The sequence below is a fragment of the Triticum aestivum genome, chromosome 6A (assembly GCF_018294505.1).
Source record: "Triticum aestivum cultivar Chinese Spring chromosome 6A, IWGSC CS RefSeq v2.1, whole genome shotgun sequence".
Taxonomy (NCBI): Eukaryota; Viridiplantae; Streptophyta; class Magnoliopsida; order Poales; family Poaceae; genus Triticum; species Triticum aestivum.
This window is the reverse complement of record NC_057809.1, coordinates 7,222,049-7,238,456: the sequence shown is the minus strand read 5'-3', so window position 1 is coordinate 7,238,456 and position 16,408 is coordinate 7,222,049. Positions and strand designations below refer to the sequence as shown.

The 16,408-nt window shown below is 43.8% G+C and overlaps 1 protein-coding gene across 1 annotated transcript; it reads right to left on the bottom strand.

The window, feature by feature from the left end:
* Positions 1–237: 237 nt before the first annotated feature.
* Positions 238–3,344, bottom strand: LOC123129936 (receptor-like protein 46). The gene has a single exon (XM_044549899.1). The coding sequence runs from the start codon at positions 3,309–3,311 to the stop codon at positions 417–419; it is 2,895 nt and encodes a 964-aa protein (XP_044405834.1). The 5' UTR covers positions 3,312–3,344; the 3' UTR covers positions 238–416.
* Between the last annotated feature and the right edge of the window lie 13,064 nt (positions 3,345–16,408).

The window sequence follows — 16,408 nt, the reverse complement described above, 5'->3', positions numbered from 1 at the left end:
TTATTTTCAGCCACTCTGTCTACTCGACATTGACGAGTATGGTTAGATAATGTAGAATGTTCTTGTGCTAGTTCAATAAGTAGTTGATAAGCTCTGGGAAATGTATGAACAAGCATCACTGAAAAGCTTAATATTCTAATAGACTCACAAACCATTAATTTACACACTACAAACCATTAACACAAAAGGAATGAGAGACGGGAAATTAAATCCATGCGGGTTCATCATGACCCGTAAGTACAACCCAATATAATAGTTACATGCATTAGACCAAAGTTCATATTATAAGTCTATTAGAGAGAAAAGAACACATACTAGCATAAGCTGCCAAATGCTTTGGTACCTCTATTTAGTCCAGATTCAGTATAGGGTGAAAATACATCACCTGATTTGCATTACCTTATTGGTTGTCACACTTAAGTTTCTATCGGCTCTCGGTTTATCCTGCCCCAAGTAACAACCACAAACACATATGCCTTGTCATACGACTTGTCAAAGAGGCGGAAATATGCAACCCTCCAAACTTTCTTGAACAGTAGGGTGCAAAACACAACCCAAAGGCCAGCCACCAACCCAGATCCAAGTCCAAAGTAAAAGAACAACACAGGTTCAGAAACCTTCTCAATTTTCTGTTGATTGTCATGCTCTGGTGCATTGTTTCCCGAGCAATTCCTTTCAAGAGGAGGGCCACACAGACCAATGTTGCCCATGTATATGGACTGGTTCTCCAAGTAGAGGGTGTCAAGTTGGCGCCCCACTGGAATTCTTCCTGTAAGATTGTTATATGACAAGTCCAAGGAGCTTAAATAAGTCAAGTCTGCCAAGCTTGATGGGATTTCACCAGAAAGGCTGTTCCTTGACAGGTCCAATGATTCAAGTGATTTCATGGCTCCAATCTTCCCAGGAATTTTTTCACTTAATTGGTTCCATGAGAAGTTTAGATTCAACAATCCATTAAGAGAGGTTATCCCATCAGGAATTTCACCCGTTAGGTAGTTGAGTGATAGATCCATACCAACCACATTAAAAATTCCTTTACCATACTTAAGTTCTTGGCGCTTCATCACAATGGGCCAAACTTCTCCAAATTTACCCACATAGCCGGTGTACCATACAAACATGTCGACCCCAGGTCTCTTTGTATGTTTTTGGGTCATTGCTGTTAAATTTGACAATGACCAGGGTATAACACCAGATATATTGTTTCCTGCTAAACTGAGCTGACGAAGGCGTTTAAGATTTGTGATAGTCAACGGAATATCCCCACAAAAGAAATTTTGACTTAGTTGCAAAAAGCGCAAATATACTAAGTCTCCAATCCATGATGGCAATGTTCCATGGAAATTATTTGCTGAAAGATCCATGAAAGCTAGACTCTTATAGTTCTTTAGTGATGATGGTAACTTGCCAGAAAGACGGTTGTGACTTAAGAGGAGGAAAACCAGGTTAGGCTCTTGAGAACATCGAGGAAGTTCACCCACTAAAAGGTTGTCTGATAAATCCAAGACAAGTAGGTTCCTCAACGTACAAACAGATATAGGAATATGCCCACTGAAGTAATTGGAGGATAATGTCAATTCTACTAATTTGTACGCTCCAAACTCTAATGGCAGAGGACCTGAGAAAGAATTGTGTGATAGATCAAGGTGTTCTAAGTTCTTTAGAGTAACTAGGTGTTCCTCCGTGATCACACCATCTAGATTGTTGTTGCTAAGGGCGAGTTCAGTTAAATTGCCAAGCAAAGTGATCTTAGATGGGACATGTCCAGTGAGAAGGTTATTAGAAAGAGAAAGGTGCCTCAAACTAGTGCAATTCCCCAACCATGGCGGTATAACTCCAGCAATATTGTTGTCAGAAAGGTCAAGTTCTTCTAATATAGTGCAGTGCTCTATCCCTAGTTGTATAGGTCCACTAAAATTGTTATTTGAGAGATAGACATAAGTGCAATTTTCCAACTCTAGCGGTATAGCTCCAGTAAGAAGGTTGTTAGAAAGATAAAGAACTTCTAAAGAAGAGAGATTCCCGATGCCTAGCGGTATAGCACCAGTAAGAAAATTGTTAGAAAGATAAACAGCTTCTAAAGAAGAGAGATTCCCGATGCCTAGCGGTATAGCACCAGTAAGAAAATTGTTAGAAAGAACAAGGCTTTGTAAACAAGAGAGATTCCCAATGCCTAGCGGTATAGCTCCAGTAATGTTATTGTAAGAAATGTCGAACCAAAATAGGTTGGTTAAGTGCCCCATTCTGTTGGAAAGAATTCCAGCCATATTGTTGCTGCTCAAGTACAAGTACTGCAATTTGTTGGACGGACATTGTGGCAATTTATCTAGAAACTCTGTTATGTTTCCAGAGGAGAGGCTTCCATCAAGCCATAGTTCCTCCAAATCACATAGTTTTTTCAAGTCCACTGTCATTGTGGCTTTGTTACCCATGTTTTGCAAATCTAACCATTGGAGGGATGTCATATTTGCGAGTGCATCAGGGAATGGACCATACAGATAGTTACTATCAAGGCTGAGGTCCTTGATGCTTGTTAAGTTCCAAAACCAACCAGAGGCGATTGGATGACCAAAGTGGTTAAAGGAGAGATCAAGGTTATGAAGATTTGTGAGGTTTAGGTGTGTGAGGGCTTGGTTTGCACTTGAAAGCGAGCACTCAACAAGACGGAGCAACTTCAAAGATGGAATCTTGTTCACAACAAGAGGCCAATCGGCTATTGAGCTGAGGTTGATAAGACTCATATCAAGTTGCGCCAACAGAGGTAGACGGGTTAACCATGAGATGTCTGTTAAGACCATCTGCGTATTGTTGAAATGTATGCGGGATAGGTCGAGGTATTCTAGCTTTGACAGGTTGCCAAACTGAGGAGGCACCATACCAGAGAAAGACATGCCGGACAGATCAAGATACTTCAAGTTCTTTAAGGAACCCAAGAACTCTGGAACACGACCACCAGGCCCACACAGTCCCGTGCCCCAGAGATTGAGGTACTCGAGATGCTCTAGAGAGAGCAAGGAAGGACTTATCTGGCCGGCCAAATAATTTCCTTGGCCAAGGTCAAGCTTGACGACATGGCCGGTTACGTTGTCGCAGGTGATGCCTGCCCATTGGCAGCAATCTTGGCGCTCTTGTCGCCACGACCCAAGGTAGTCCTTGGGGTCGTCGCTGATGCCTTGCTTGAAGGCCAGCAATGCGTCCCTCTCGCGCCCTATGCAGCTCGGCTGGAGCTGCCCTGCGCCGGCGACAAGGAAGAAGCTCCAGATTGCCGCTGCCATAAGGAGCAAGACGAACTCGGCAGGTGAGCGAGCCATGGTGGTGGTGGTGATCGGTTGCGACGTGCTATGAAAGAGTGTATATATTTTCCCGGTGCTACGTCGGGAGATGCTCTTAAAAAGGCATGTGCACGAACGTAGAGCAGAGCTGTGTGGATGTGTGGATGGATGAAGCACCATGGCAGATGTGTGGGCACAGACGCGAGTCACCACTCACCAGTCATATTTGCCGGTCAAGATCGAAGTCATCCTTCGTTGGACGGATTCTGGGCTGCTTCGTCTTCGTGGATGCCATGGCCTGCACTGCACGACGGCCGGAGGTCACTGGACGTCAATAATGTAGCATGTGGTGTGTGTTCATACTCCCTCCATTCCTAAATATAAGTCTTTTTAGACATTTCACTATAGAGACTACATTCGGATGTATATAGACGTCTTTTAGAGTATAGGTTCACTCATTTTGCTCCGTATGTAGTCTATAGTGAAATCTCTTAAAAGACTTATATTTAGGAACGGAGGGAGTACTTCATAGCAGATTAGATATAGTACATGTATATACCAGTGGTTATAACTCGGGAACTGACAGGCCGTGCAACGACCGGCAGTTTAGAATCTGAAGTCGCCGGTCAGGCCGGCGGTCAGTCACCGAGACTTGCTGAGAGATGTATGTGTGGAGGCCATGGCTGCCCCGCCGTGGCCGCTACGTACAGCGTACGTCGGAGAGAACACGATTGCAGCAAGGCTCACTGTCACATACGCTAGCTTTGATGATTTGAAAAAGAAAAGGCAAAAACAGACTATCCACTTCCTGCTTTAGGTAACATATATATTGGACAAAAAGCTAGTATATATGATGCAACTCTAAGGCACCAGCTGTTAGAATTATTGTATAGGGATAGGAGAGGTGTTTAAATTGTATCTATCTCTATCTCTTGTAACGACCTCCCCGGTCGATCTCTTTCTGTTCCGGTCAATCTCTCCCTAGTCGATCTTCTCCTCTGTAACTTGTCCACCAAGGCTTTGCCTCAATATATACAACGCGGCCCGAGACAAATGGTTCTACGCTTCCCAAACTATTTTACATGGTAACAGAGCCTCTTCCTCATCAGATCAAGAGAGATCGCATCTAGCTACCGTTCGCGACCGAGCCATGTCCACCACCTCCGCCTCCATGTCGCCCAGCACCATGGGCGCGATCACCAGCACCTCCTCCGCCTCCACCTTTGCTTCCTCATCCACAACTACCAATACCTTCCTCGGATCGCCACCACAGGAGAAGCTGACAAGGGGGAACTTCCTCCTCTGGAAAGCCATCGTGCTTCCTCAGATCAAGGGTGCTCAGATGGAGCACCATCTTGACGCCACGATCCCGCCACCGCCGGCCACCCTCACCATCACCAAGGACGGCAAAGAAGAGCAAGTCATTAACTCTGCCTGCACCCTCTGGTATGCGCAACAACAACAACTCCAAGGGTTCTTGATGGGTTCCTTTTCCCGCGAGATTCTGTCCCAGGTGGCCACGCTCCAGACGCCGGCCGAGGTGTGGCGCACCATCAACGCCATGTTCATCGCCCAGAGCAAGGCGCAGGCAATCAACACCCGCATCGAGCTCACCAACCTTAAAAAAGGTAACTTGACCATGGCAGAGTACCTCGGCAAGATCAAAACCCTCACCGATGAAGTTGCCTGCACCGCCTCGGCCCTCTCCGACCCGGAGATCGTCTCCAAGATTCTTGCCGGTCTCGACATGGAATATAATCCAGTCGTCTCTGCGCTGGCGGCACGCGTGGAACCTATCACGGTTCCGGAGCTGCATAGCCAGCTACTCAGCTTCGACGCCCGCCTCACCCTCCTCCACGTCGGCGATCTTCGGCAATCTTCTGCGTACTCCGCCTCTCGGGGACGTGGTCGTGGCCGTGGTCACCAGGGCACCACCCGTGGTGGCGGACGCGGTCGCGGTGCCTCCTCGGGCGACGGTGCTCGCTCTGGAGGCGGCTACGGCAACAACTACGACGGCGGCTACGGCAACAACCACGGGGGTGGCGGCTTCAACAACAACACTGGCCGCCGCAACCCCTCCGCTCGGTCTCGCCCTCGGTGTCAACTTTGCAAGAAGGCTGGCCATGAGGTCCTTGATTGCTGGCATCACTATGATGAAAACTTCGTTCCTGACTCCAAACTAGTTGCAGCAGCTATGCGCTAGCAAGGCGGGGACGGTGTCTGGTACGTTGACTCCGGTGCTACAGATCACGTCACTAATGAACTTGAGCAACTTTCCCTACGTGAGACATATCATGGCAACGATCAGATCCACACAGCCAGCGGTAAAGGTATGGAGATTTGTCACATTGGTCAAGTTTCACTTAATTCCCCTAGTCTTCAACGTGATCTTGTTCTCAAGGATGTTCTCCATGTTCCCCAAGCTGACAAAAATCTTGCCTCTATGTCTCGTTTAGCCACCGATAATGATGTCTTCTTTGAAACCCACCCTCGCTATTTTTTCATTAAGGATCAGGCAACGAGGGCACCTCTCTATCACGGTAGATGCGTCGGCGGCCTCTACCCCATCTCCTCCGGAGCTCTTAGCAACAAGCATCGTCGCGTCTACTCCATCGTCAAGCCTTCCTTCGAGCGGTGGCATCAAAGATTAGGACATCCCTCCTCAATCATAGTTCGGCAAGTAGTCAATAAAGACAAACTTCCTTTGTCACATAGTTCAAACAAAGAGTCTGTTTGTGAAGCATGTCAATGCGCCAAGAGCCATCAGCTTCCCTATCCTAAGTCTACTAGTGTGCCTCATGCCCCATTACAATTGATCTTCAGTGATGTATGGGGTCATGCTCGAGATTCTTTTGGTCTAAAAAAATATTATGTTAGCTTTACTGATGATTACAGCAAGTTCACATGGATTTATTTACTTAAGTATAAATCCGAAGTCTTTTCAATCTTCCAAGAGTTTCAGAAGCTAGTTGAGCGCCACTTTGATAGGAAAATTATTGCAGTCCAAAGTGACTGAGGAGGAGAGTATGAAAAACTCAACTCCTTCTTCCGTAGCATTGGGATCACTCATTATGTGTCTTGACCTCATGCTCATCAGCAAAATGGTTCTGCCGAACGCAAACACCGTCATATCATCGAAGTTGGTCTCTCCCTTTTAGCTCATGCATCTATGCCCCTCAAGTATTGGGATGATGCTTTCATCACAACTACATATCTTATCAACCGTCTTCCCAGTAAGGTCATTGGCAATTCAACTCCTTTAGAACGATTGTATCATCAAAAGCCAGACTACAACTCTCTAAAAAAATTTGGGTGTGCATGTTACCCCAACCTTCATCCATACAATGGTCACAAACTAGAGTTTCGCTCCACACAATGTGTGTTTCTTGGGTATAGCAACCTTCGTAAAGGGTATAAATGTCTTGAACCATCTATTGGACGCATCTATATCTCCCGTGATGTTATCTTCGATGAAACATTATTCCCTTTTTCTCTTCTTCATCCCAATGCTGGCGCCTTGCTTCATGCAGAAATTGCACTTCTACCAGACTATTCTACACATCCTGATCACGGGGGTGAATTAAATGATCATGATCATGTGCAAAAATCCACAGAAAAATGCGGTTTAAATGAGTCTTGTACAAATTCTACTCGTCATTTTATGTGCACACAGGACAAAGGCACAGTCTTCGAGAAGGACCTGGCTGTCAGCGCACGATCCCAGGCAGATCCGCGGCAGCCTGCCGAACAGAGCGGCACGCGATCCGGTGCAGATTTGCCCCTGGCAGGCGACAGCGACAGCAGCCCAGGCGCGGGTCCAGGGGTGGCTCTGGGTGCGCCACGCCAAGCCGACCAGGTGGGTCACGTGGGTCTAGGTGCCGGTCCAGGCGAGTCACGCCAAGCCGACCAGGCGGGCCACAGCGGACCAGATGCAGGCGTGGGTCCAGGCGCAGCGCCTCGCCAATCCTCGCCTGTGCGGTCTGATCCGGCTGTCGAGTGCGGCGCGGGGGGAGCGACTCCCCGTCTGCCACGTCGGTCGACCCAGTGCGCCGCCAGACCGAGGAACAGCGCGCACCTTCCTCGGATCAGGAGCCGATCCACCATGCTGGATCTTCTGTGGGCACCGCCGAAGCTGCTGGATCTCCTGTGCCGCAGTCCACAGCTACTGATTTTGTGGCTCCTTCACCTCCTCCTCGACACACCAGGTCTCGGTCAGGTATTGTCAAGGAAAAACAATATAGTGATGGTACAATAAAGTATAATCCGACTAAACGTGCTTTTCTTGCTACTACTGGTGAACCTATTAATTTGCATGATGCACTTGCTAGCAAGGATTGGAAGGAAGCCATGGATAATGAGTAGAATGCACTCATAAAAAATCAGACTTGGCGTTTAGTACCACCACAACGTGGTGCTAACATAATCGATTGTAAGTGGGTATACAAGATAAAAAGGAAATCTAATGGTAGTATAGACAGGTACAAGGCAAGGTTGGTTGCAAAAGGTTTTAAGCAAAGGTTTGGAATTGATTATGATGATACCTTTAGTCCTGTGGTTAAGGCAACTACCATTCGCCTTGTTTTGTCCATTGCCATTTCCAAAGGATGGAGCTTACGACAGCTAGACGTTCAGAACGCGTTCCTTCATGGTGTTCTTGAGGAAGAAGTGTTCATGCGGCAACCACCGGGTTATGAAAGTCATAGCACACCACATTATGTATGTAAGTTGGATAAAGCATTATATGGACTTAAGCAGGCTCCAAGAGCATGGTATTCTAGGCTGAGCATGCAATTACAACATCTTGGGTTCACGCCATCCAAAGCAGATACATCCTTGTTCTTTTATAGCAAAGGCAATATCACTGTTTTTGTGCTTGTTTATGTTGATGATATAATTGTTGCTAGTTCAAGTCAAGAGGCCACCACTTGTTTGCTTAAGGATTTAAAACTTGAATTTGCTCTCAAGGATCTAGGTGATCTTCACTATTTTCTTGGCATAGAAGTAAAGCAAGTCAGAGATGGCATACTTCTCTCACAAGAAAAATATACAGCTGATGTTCTAAAGAGGGTGGGATTGGAGAATTGCAAACCTGTCAGCACACCAATTTCCACCTCAGAAAAACTTACAGTTGATAGTGGAGAAGCTCTTGGTCCAGAAGATGCAACAAATTATAGAAGTGTTATTGGTGCTTTGCAATATTTAACACTTACACGTCCAGATATTTCTTATTCAGTGAACAAGGTATGTCAATATTTGCATGCTCCTGGAACTACTCATTGGACGGCAGTTAAAAGAATCCTAAGGTATCTTCAGTATTCTCAAGGGCTTGGACTTTAAATTGTCAAGTCCCCTTCCTTGCTTGTTACTGCATATTCTGATGCAGACTGGGCAGGGTGTGTTGATGACAGAAGATCCACTGGTGGTTTTGCTGTGTTTCTGGGATCTAATCTTGTGTCATGGAGTGCAAGGAAGCAAGCTACTGTCTCAAGATCAAGTACAGAGGCTGAATATAAGTCATTAGCAAATGCCATAGCTGAAGTAATGTGGATACAAACATTACTCTATGAGCTTGGAATTAAAGCTCCAAAGGCTGCACGGTTATGGTGTGACAATATTGGTGCAACTTATCTTTCAGCCAATCCTGTTATCCATGCACGAACAAAACATATTGAAGTGGACTTTCATTTTGTCAGAGAGAGTAGCTCAAAAGCTACTTGAGATACGGTTCATTCCTACAGGGGATCAACTTGCTGATGGGTTCACTAAACCCTTGACAGAGAGAAGATTGGATGAGTTCAAATACAATCTCAACCTTAGCAAGACTTGAGGTTTAGATTGAGGGGGAGTGTTAGAATTATTGTATAGGGATAGGAGAGGTGTTTAAATTGTATCTATCTCTATCTCTTGTAACGACCTCCCCGGTCGATCTCTTTCTGTTCCGGTCGATCTCTCCCTAGTCGATCTTCTCCTCTGTAACTTGTCCACCAAGGCTTTGCCTCAATATATACAACGCGGCCCGAGACAAAGGGTTCTACGCTTCCCAAACTATTTTACACCAGCCACAAAGATGGTTGTCAATCCAAGTCTGCAAGCATTCAAAATTCTTGCTCTTCAGTTCGTGACCGAGGAGAATGAGGTCTTGCTCGAGAAGAAATCTCCTTGTATTAACTCCTGGAACTCCATGTGTAACCTGTTGGTTTCATTCAAGTAATGGAGCCGGGAGTGTCTCCCTGTTTTTCTAAAAACAAAAGTTTATTTTTTCACTTCTTTGATTCCAGATATCCCAACAACCCAGAATGATGATGTCCATAGCAATATGTTTGTGAGAATATGGGAGGATGAAAGGATCTCATCATGTACATATTCTGGTTTCGTTGATAATAACGCACATCCACTTGAGGGAAACATGTATAAATGACGGCTCGCCCAAAACTATTGCCAAGACAATACAGTCGTTTGTGATATCTTCAACAAAATTGGACTGCTTAGGTTTGGGATGATATCAAAATAGGTCTATTCGATTATTTCAGTGAAATCTTGGTTCAACGTTAGGATACTAAAGGTGAAGCTAGAGTTAACGACTTTAGATGTTTTCGACTTAACCTATTGTTTTGTCAGCAATATTTGTTGTTAATGGGTATCTTGATTTCTCTGATTCAGTTAGTTAACAAATAAAGTCGGATTATTTACTAGAAATAAATGTGAATTGTTTCTAACGGTGTGGTATTATTTCCATAAATTGCTAGCAGTGACCACATATATTCCGGGACCCCAAGATTTGTCTAGTTGATGCGGCTGGCTGGCGAATTAGCCTTTTTGTGTGTGTTGAAATTTCCTCTATTTTGCTCACAGCCCTCTACTTTGAACATGATGTCCACTCGTCCTTGACCTCCACGTGTTATTTCATTGCCTGCCCATTTCAAGCACCAAGGTTGTCATCGCCACCAATGCCCGATGTCGCAACTCGCAAGTACACGCACCTTCTGTCGATCGAGCAACTTGTTGTCACTGTACCCGCCCATTCCAACCACAATGGCACTCCCATAGGCCTCTCGCCCATTGCATCGGGAGCATGCTGCAACTACATCGCCGCCTCAATGTGTAGTGTTACTACAAAGAGTTTACATTGCCGAGTCCAAGCACCACCATCTCATTCGGCCGGTGCAACACTATCTCCTTGGGTGTCATGCCACCGCCCATCGTCACATGTCGGTCATCACCATGATGTTCAGGTTTTCCTGAAGGATCCTTCTCCCAAGAGGGAAAATCGACTCTTGGTCGCAGGCTGTAAATTCTTTGCATCAAGCTAGAGCACCGGGAGATGAAAAAAATTGAAGCAAAAAAGAGAAAGTCAAATAATGAGGTCAATGGTAGGCCGAAGGAGAAGAAGCCCACCGGGCCCATGAAGCACCAACACTTATGGAGCAGAACTGTGCATGGAGCTAATAAGATGGCGCATCTATACATCGCCTGACGCGACTTGAAGCAACCGTTCATGTCAGGGCATCGTGAATGGGCTGGCCCAGGTAGGTACGAAGTAAGTTCGTACTTTCTCATGGTTTTTCCTTTGTTCACTTTTTGTTTTTGTTTTATACTGATTTCCTAAAATGATGTTAATACATAATTTTTTTAAAATAAAAAAAATAAGAATTAAAATCGGGAATTAAAAAAATGCCAACATAATGTAACACACTTGTTAGCTTAGTTAAAAAAGTCGATAGCATATTAAAGCAACTGTGACATTTTAAAAATGTTCATCTGCTTCAAAATAGTGTATGTGAAACTATTAAAAATAATAATATATTTTAAATAAGATAATGTGATATAAATTAAATTCTTGAAATGTATATAAAACTGTTGATAGTGTATGAAAAAAATGTTGAGCCATTTAAAAAGTGTTCAAGTGTTTCAGAAAAATATATGTGACATTATAAAAGAGGATATAATATATTTTAAAAAAGTTTAAGTGTATATAAAATAATTCTTTCAAATGTATATGAAAAATAGTAAAATCTTAAAAAAAATGTTTGTGACATTTTTAAAATGTTCATGCATTTCGAAAATATGTATGTATGATTATAAAAAAATGTTAATCATGGTTTTGGGAAATTTTAGACGTATATAAGATAAATGTTTGAGATGTATATGAAAATGTACAATGTGTATGAAAAAAGTAGACATCAAAGAGTTATTTGAAAGAAATGTCAATCATTATATTTTAAAATCCTAATCACGTATTAAAAAAAGTAAATATGTGTAAAAAATGTTCTTGATGTATATGGAAAATATAGACATAAAAATACTTGCTTTAAACCATGTTATTTGTGTATTTTAATAATGTTTAATATGTATAAAATAAATATTTCACATGTACGTGAACAATCTTCATAGAAAACCGAGGAAAAAAATGAAATAATCAAGCCATAGAAACAAAATAGCCAATCAAAAAGGCTCTAAAACCTGAAGGAAAACTGATGAAAACCATAAAGAAAAACACATCAAAACGGAAAAAAATCCAAAGGAAACCGGTAAAAGAAGAAAGAGAAATAATGAAAACTGAAGAAAACAAACAAAATGGACGAAAGAAAGAAAAATCCCGAAGAAAAACAAAGAAAAGAAAAAATAATGAAAATTAAGAAAAAAAAAGGAAAAAATAAAAACCGAAAACCAAAGAAAACAGAAGTTATACATCAATCCATTACACGGCTGCCATATGCACCACGTTTTAGCATTGCCGACCGTGATGCCCTTGGCATGTCATCCTAACTATCCACTCATGCCTACCCTGCCTTGTGTTGTTTTTCACCGCAACAACAAGCCTCCTCCTTTGTCATGGTATCCATGATACGTGTCAACTCCTTGTTCCTGAACCCGAAATATCTTCCATAACTAATTCCTCGGATCTAACAGTGATGACATTGCTGCACTTGTCATAACTTAATTGTACATGCATGATCTGCACAGTAACTAGAAAACTTTTTTTTAACTGAAGTGAAATGTGAGGACATTTGCTTGCTAAACAAACTTCCCATACTAGTTTTTTTTAGGTCACGTGTTGTACTAGTACTATACCCAAATGTACTAACCGGTTGCTTGATGGAGATATATCAGGAGGCTTTTGAATGGTATCTGCGTTGTTAGTGATGAAACCGTCATGAAAGAAGAGCAGTACTCCCTCCGTTCGGGTTTATTGGGCCTTTTAGCCAAATTGACAAGACCAAGGAGCCTCGTATAAACAGATCATATTTCAATAATTAGCGGGCCTTAATTATTAACCAGTGTTTTGGAAAGCACAAAAGTTAATGCCCCTCCATCGGCTGTGCAATTATGGTAGGGTACGAAACCACCTCAAAGTTATTCTTTTCGATCAATCCATTGGACCATTCCTATAAGTATCACAAACAACCCTAGAGTTCATAGTAAAATAATACCTTAAGACACAAATCAACCAAAACCCTAATGTCACTTAGATACCTCAATGTCACCTCAAATATCCGCAGGTTTGAATATACGATATGCATCACACAATCTCAGATTCATCTATTCAACCAACACAAAGAACTTCAAAGAGTGCCCCTAAGTTTCTACCGGAGAGTCAAGACGAAAACGTGTGCCAACCCCTATGCATAGGTTTCCAAGGTCACGGAACCCGCAAGTTGATCACCAAAACATACATCAAGTAGATCATGTGAATATCCCATTGTCACCATAGATAAGCACATGCAAGACATACATCAAGTGTTCTCAAACCCTTAAAAACTCAATTCCATAAGATAGGGAAAACTTAATTCATCACAAGGAGATAGAGGGGGAGAAACGTCATAAGATCCAATTATAGTAGCAAAGCTCGCGGTACATCAAGATCGTGCCATATATCAAGAACATGAGAGAGAGATCAAACACACAGCTACTGGTACATACCCTCAGCCCCGAGGGTGAACTACTCCCTCCTTGTCATAGAGAGCGCCAGGATGATGAAGTTTGCCACCTGTGATGGATCCCCCCTTTGGCAGTATGCCGAAACAGGGCCCCGATTGGTTTTTGATGGCTACAGAGGCTTGCGGCGGCGGAACTCCCGATCTAGGTTTCTTTTCAGGGGTTTATGTATTTATAGGAATTTTTGGCGTTGGTCTCACGTCAAGGGGGGGGGCTCCGAGTCATCCGCGAGGCAGGGGGCGCGTCCAGGGGGGTAGGGCGCGCCCTCCACCCTTGTGGATGGCTCGGGTCTCTTCTGGCCCAACTCTTTCGGGGGCTTCTTTTGGTCCATAAAAAATCATGAAAAATTGGCATGTCAATTGGACTCTGTTTGGTATTCCTTTTCTGTAAAACTCAAAAAAGAGAGGAAAAAACTGAAACTGGTACTGGGCTCTAGGTTAATGGGTTAGTCCCAAAATCATATAAAATAGCATATAAATGCATATAAAACATCCAAGATGGATAATATAATAGCATGGAACAATCAAAAAATATAGATACGTTGGAGACGTATCACCTGACATCGAGGAAGACAATTTGGACATTTGGGTCCTTGTTGATACGCATCCAATTCTACGGCTATGTGAGTTTCTCAAACATATTATTAAGTAATTTATATTGTTTATTTCAAAATACTTGACAGCTTATTTTCATTCTTCAAAGAATGTCCGGAAGATGGTAGACAGAACCTACTACACCGATGGCTCAGAATTAACTTATCAGGAGAAAAATCATCTGATCGCATTTATTACTGATCTTGAGAATTACAATATGTATTATCAAACTCCTCCACATTATGGTCAATATGTGCCACTAGTGCATGTGTTGAACTATGCTAACATCCATGGAGATGTCATGGTAAGATTTTTTTAGTATTATGACATTTGTGCATCTTTTGCATAAATTCTTCTAAAACTGAACTACATTGCTAACTACGAAGTTATTACTATGTTTTTCAACAGATAATCCCGCAGGAGTGTGTGCCTCATCTAATGTTTCAGAAAGGTCGCCTTGATGTTTTGAATATACGGCCAGGTCATCCTACGAATCACTCCTGCTCATATCGGATAATCAAAGATTTGAAAAAATGTATGGTCACTCGTAGGGAGCTACTTGAAAGCAACATTAGGCGGAGGGCAAGAATTGGAGACAGGATAATCTCCATTCTCTATAATGGAGAGTCAGGGCCTATCTTATCTTGTTTTATGCTATTTTACCTAAGAGAACCTAGTAGGTCCTAGGTACAATGTGTTATTATGTGGTACAATGTGTTAGAGTTGATGATGACGAGGAGTTGTGATTATGACTACTGACCAACTTGCTATATGATGTCTCATTGATAAAAATGATGATCATGAGGAGGTGTTATATGACAATGATATATTATGATGATAAGTTGTTAATGATATGATGATGATGATGATGATGATGATGATGAGTTATTATGTCATTGGGTGAAAGAACCGCGGCTTAGTTTCAAGTGGATGGATCCAAAGTGACCATTGGTCACTTTGGATCCATGCACTTGAAACTAATCCATGGCTCTTTCACCCAATGATGTAATAACTCATTTTGATGTAAAAACAATCTCTAAATTGCTACTGTATGAAAACTTGTATAATGGCATATGAATACGACATAAAACAAAAAAGAAATACCCAACAGTAGTAGTAGCGCGGGTAGGGAGGCGCGCTGCTAGTAACTACCAGTAGCGCTCTGTACCAAAAACGCTACTGCTAAGCAGGTATAGCAGTAGTGTCTGGGTTAACGAAGATGTTCAGAAACTCCGCAAAAACAATACTCCAACCCCTGAATCCGCGGGAATGACGTGAACGAACCGTATAGGCTCATCTTGTAATCTCCTACCCAATATACAATTTTGAGCGTCGGGCTTAACATCATAAGCACATCTGTGTAATGCAGGCTCGAACCACATACCTTGCGATTCGTCAAGACGCCTGTCGATCAATGCAAGGTCATCCCCTTACATATCAAGATTTCGCTGCAGTTCGGCTACCTCCATAGTCTGAATAGTCGCCAGGGGGGAAATGGCCTGTATTCCAATTACATCAGATTATTACCTGAGCATATCTTTTTTGATCCTCCGATCGCCTCCTTTGGGAAGGCAATCCGAGTCTCAGGGGCTATTATCTATGCATAGGTGCATTCTGCGAATAAAGTACAGTCGGAAAAATTACATCACAAACCTCGAAGCCTCTTAGAATGCTCGTGAAGGCTTCATTCAATCCTCTCTTCGCAGACAGAACCCTCTCGACCACTGTACCCATCAAGGTACGGTGTTCCTCTGAGACAGACACTTGTCGCAGCATGTCCATCAACATGTCCGGCGCTTCCGGATCTTCGGAAGCTGTCGCAGGAATACGACCTTCCTTTGAAGGAATCCGCTCGCTCGTCTCCAGAATCATCTCCGGCTGTAAACCGGATAATCCAGGGCCATCATTCTTGACCCCCGAACCCTGAGCGACAAAGGCACCACCTTCGGGCAATGCCTTCTTCGTCCCCTGCACTGCTTGTCGCTCGGGAGAAACCCTCCGGAACGACACCTCAAAGTCGTCCGCCCTGTTGGGCGGGGAGGCCGGAGAGGGCGTATCACTCTCCATCATCTCCGGAAGAAGATCTCCCGAGGAAAGGGATTGTTGAGTAACACTGGCGCCAAACTGCAAAGACACACACACACACAGACACACACACACACACACACACATATATGTATATATATATATATATATATATATTAGATGGAAATGAGTGGGATGTACTCAAAGCACCTTGCTTCACTTACGATTTGCCCGGAGGTTTGTCCTCATGATGGAGCTGCACGGCGACGTCGCTCGCCAAGCCCGAGCCGCCTGACGAGGGCATTCTGCCTCGCTTGGGAGACTTCCCCTCCTGATCTTCGAAGGCGGCCCTCTTCTTGCCGTGGGAAGAAGGGATGTCCAATTATCCCGCACCTTTGCCTTCGGGCGAAGGGATTTCGGTTTCCCCGGACTTGGTGTCTAGCCTATCTCCGGGATAGAGGTCGCCTCTAGTCTCCCTGTTCTCGCCCTCCTTCATAGGCACCTGGTACAGTGTCGGGGCCAGCATCCTCGCCAGCATGGCGTCCGCTGAGCCTTCGGGAAGGGGAGCCGGACACCTGATTC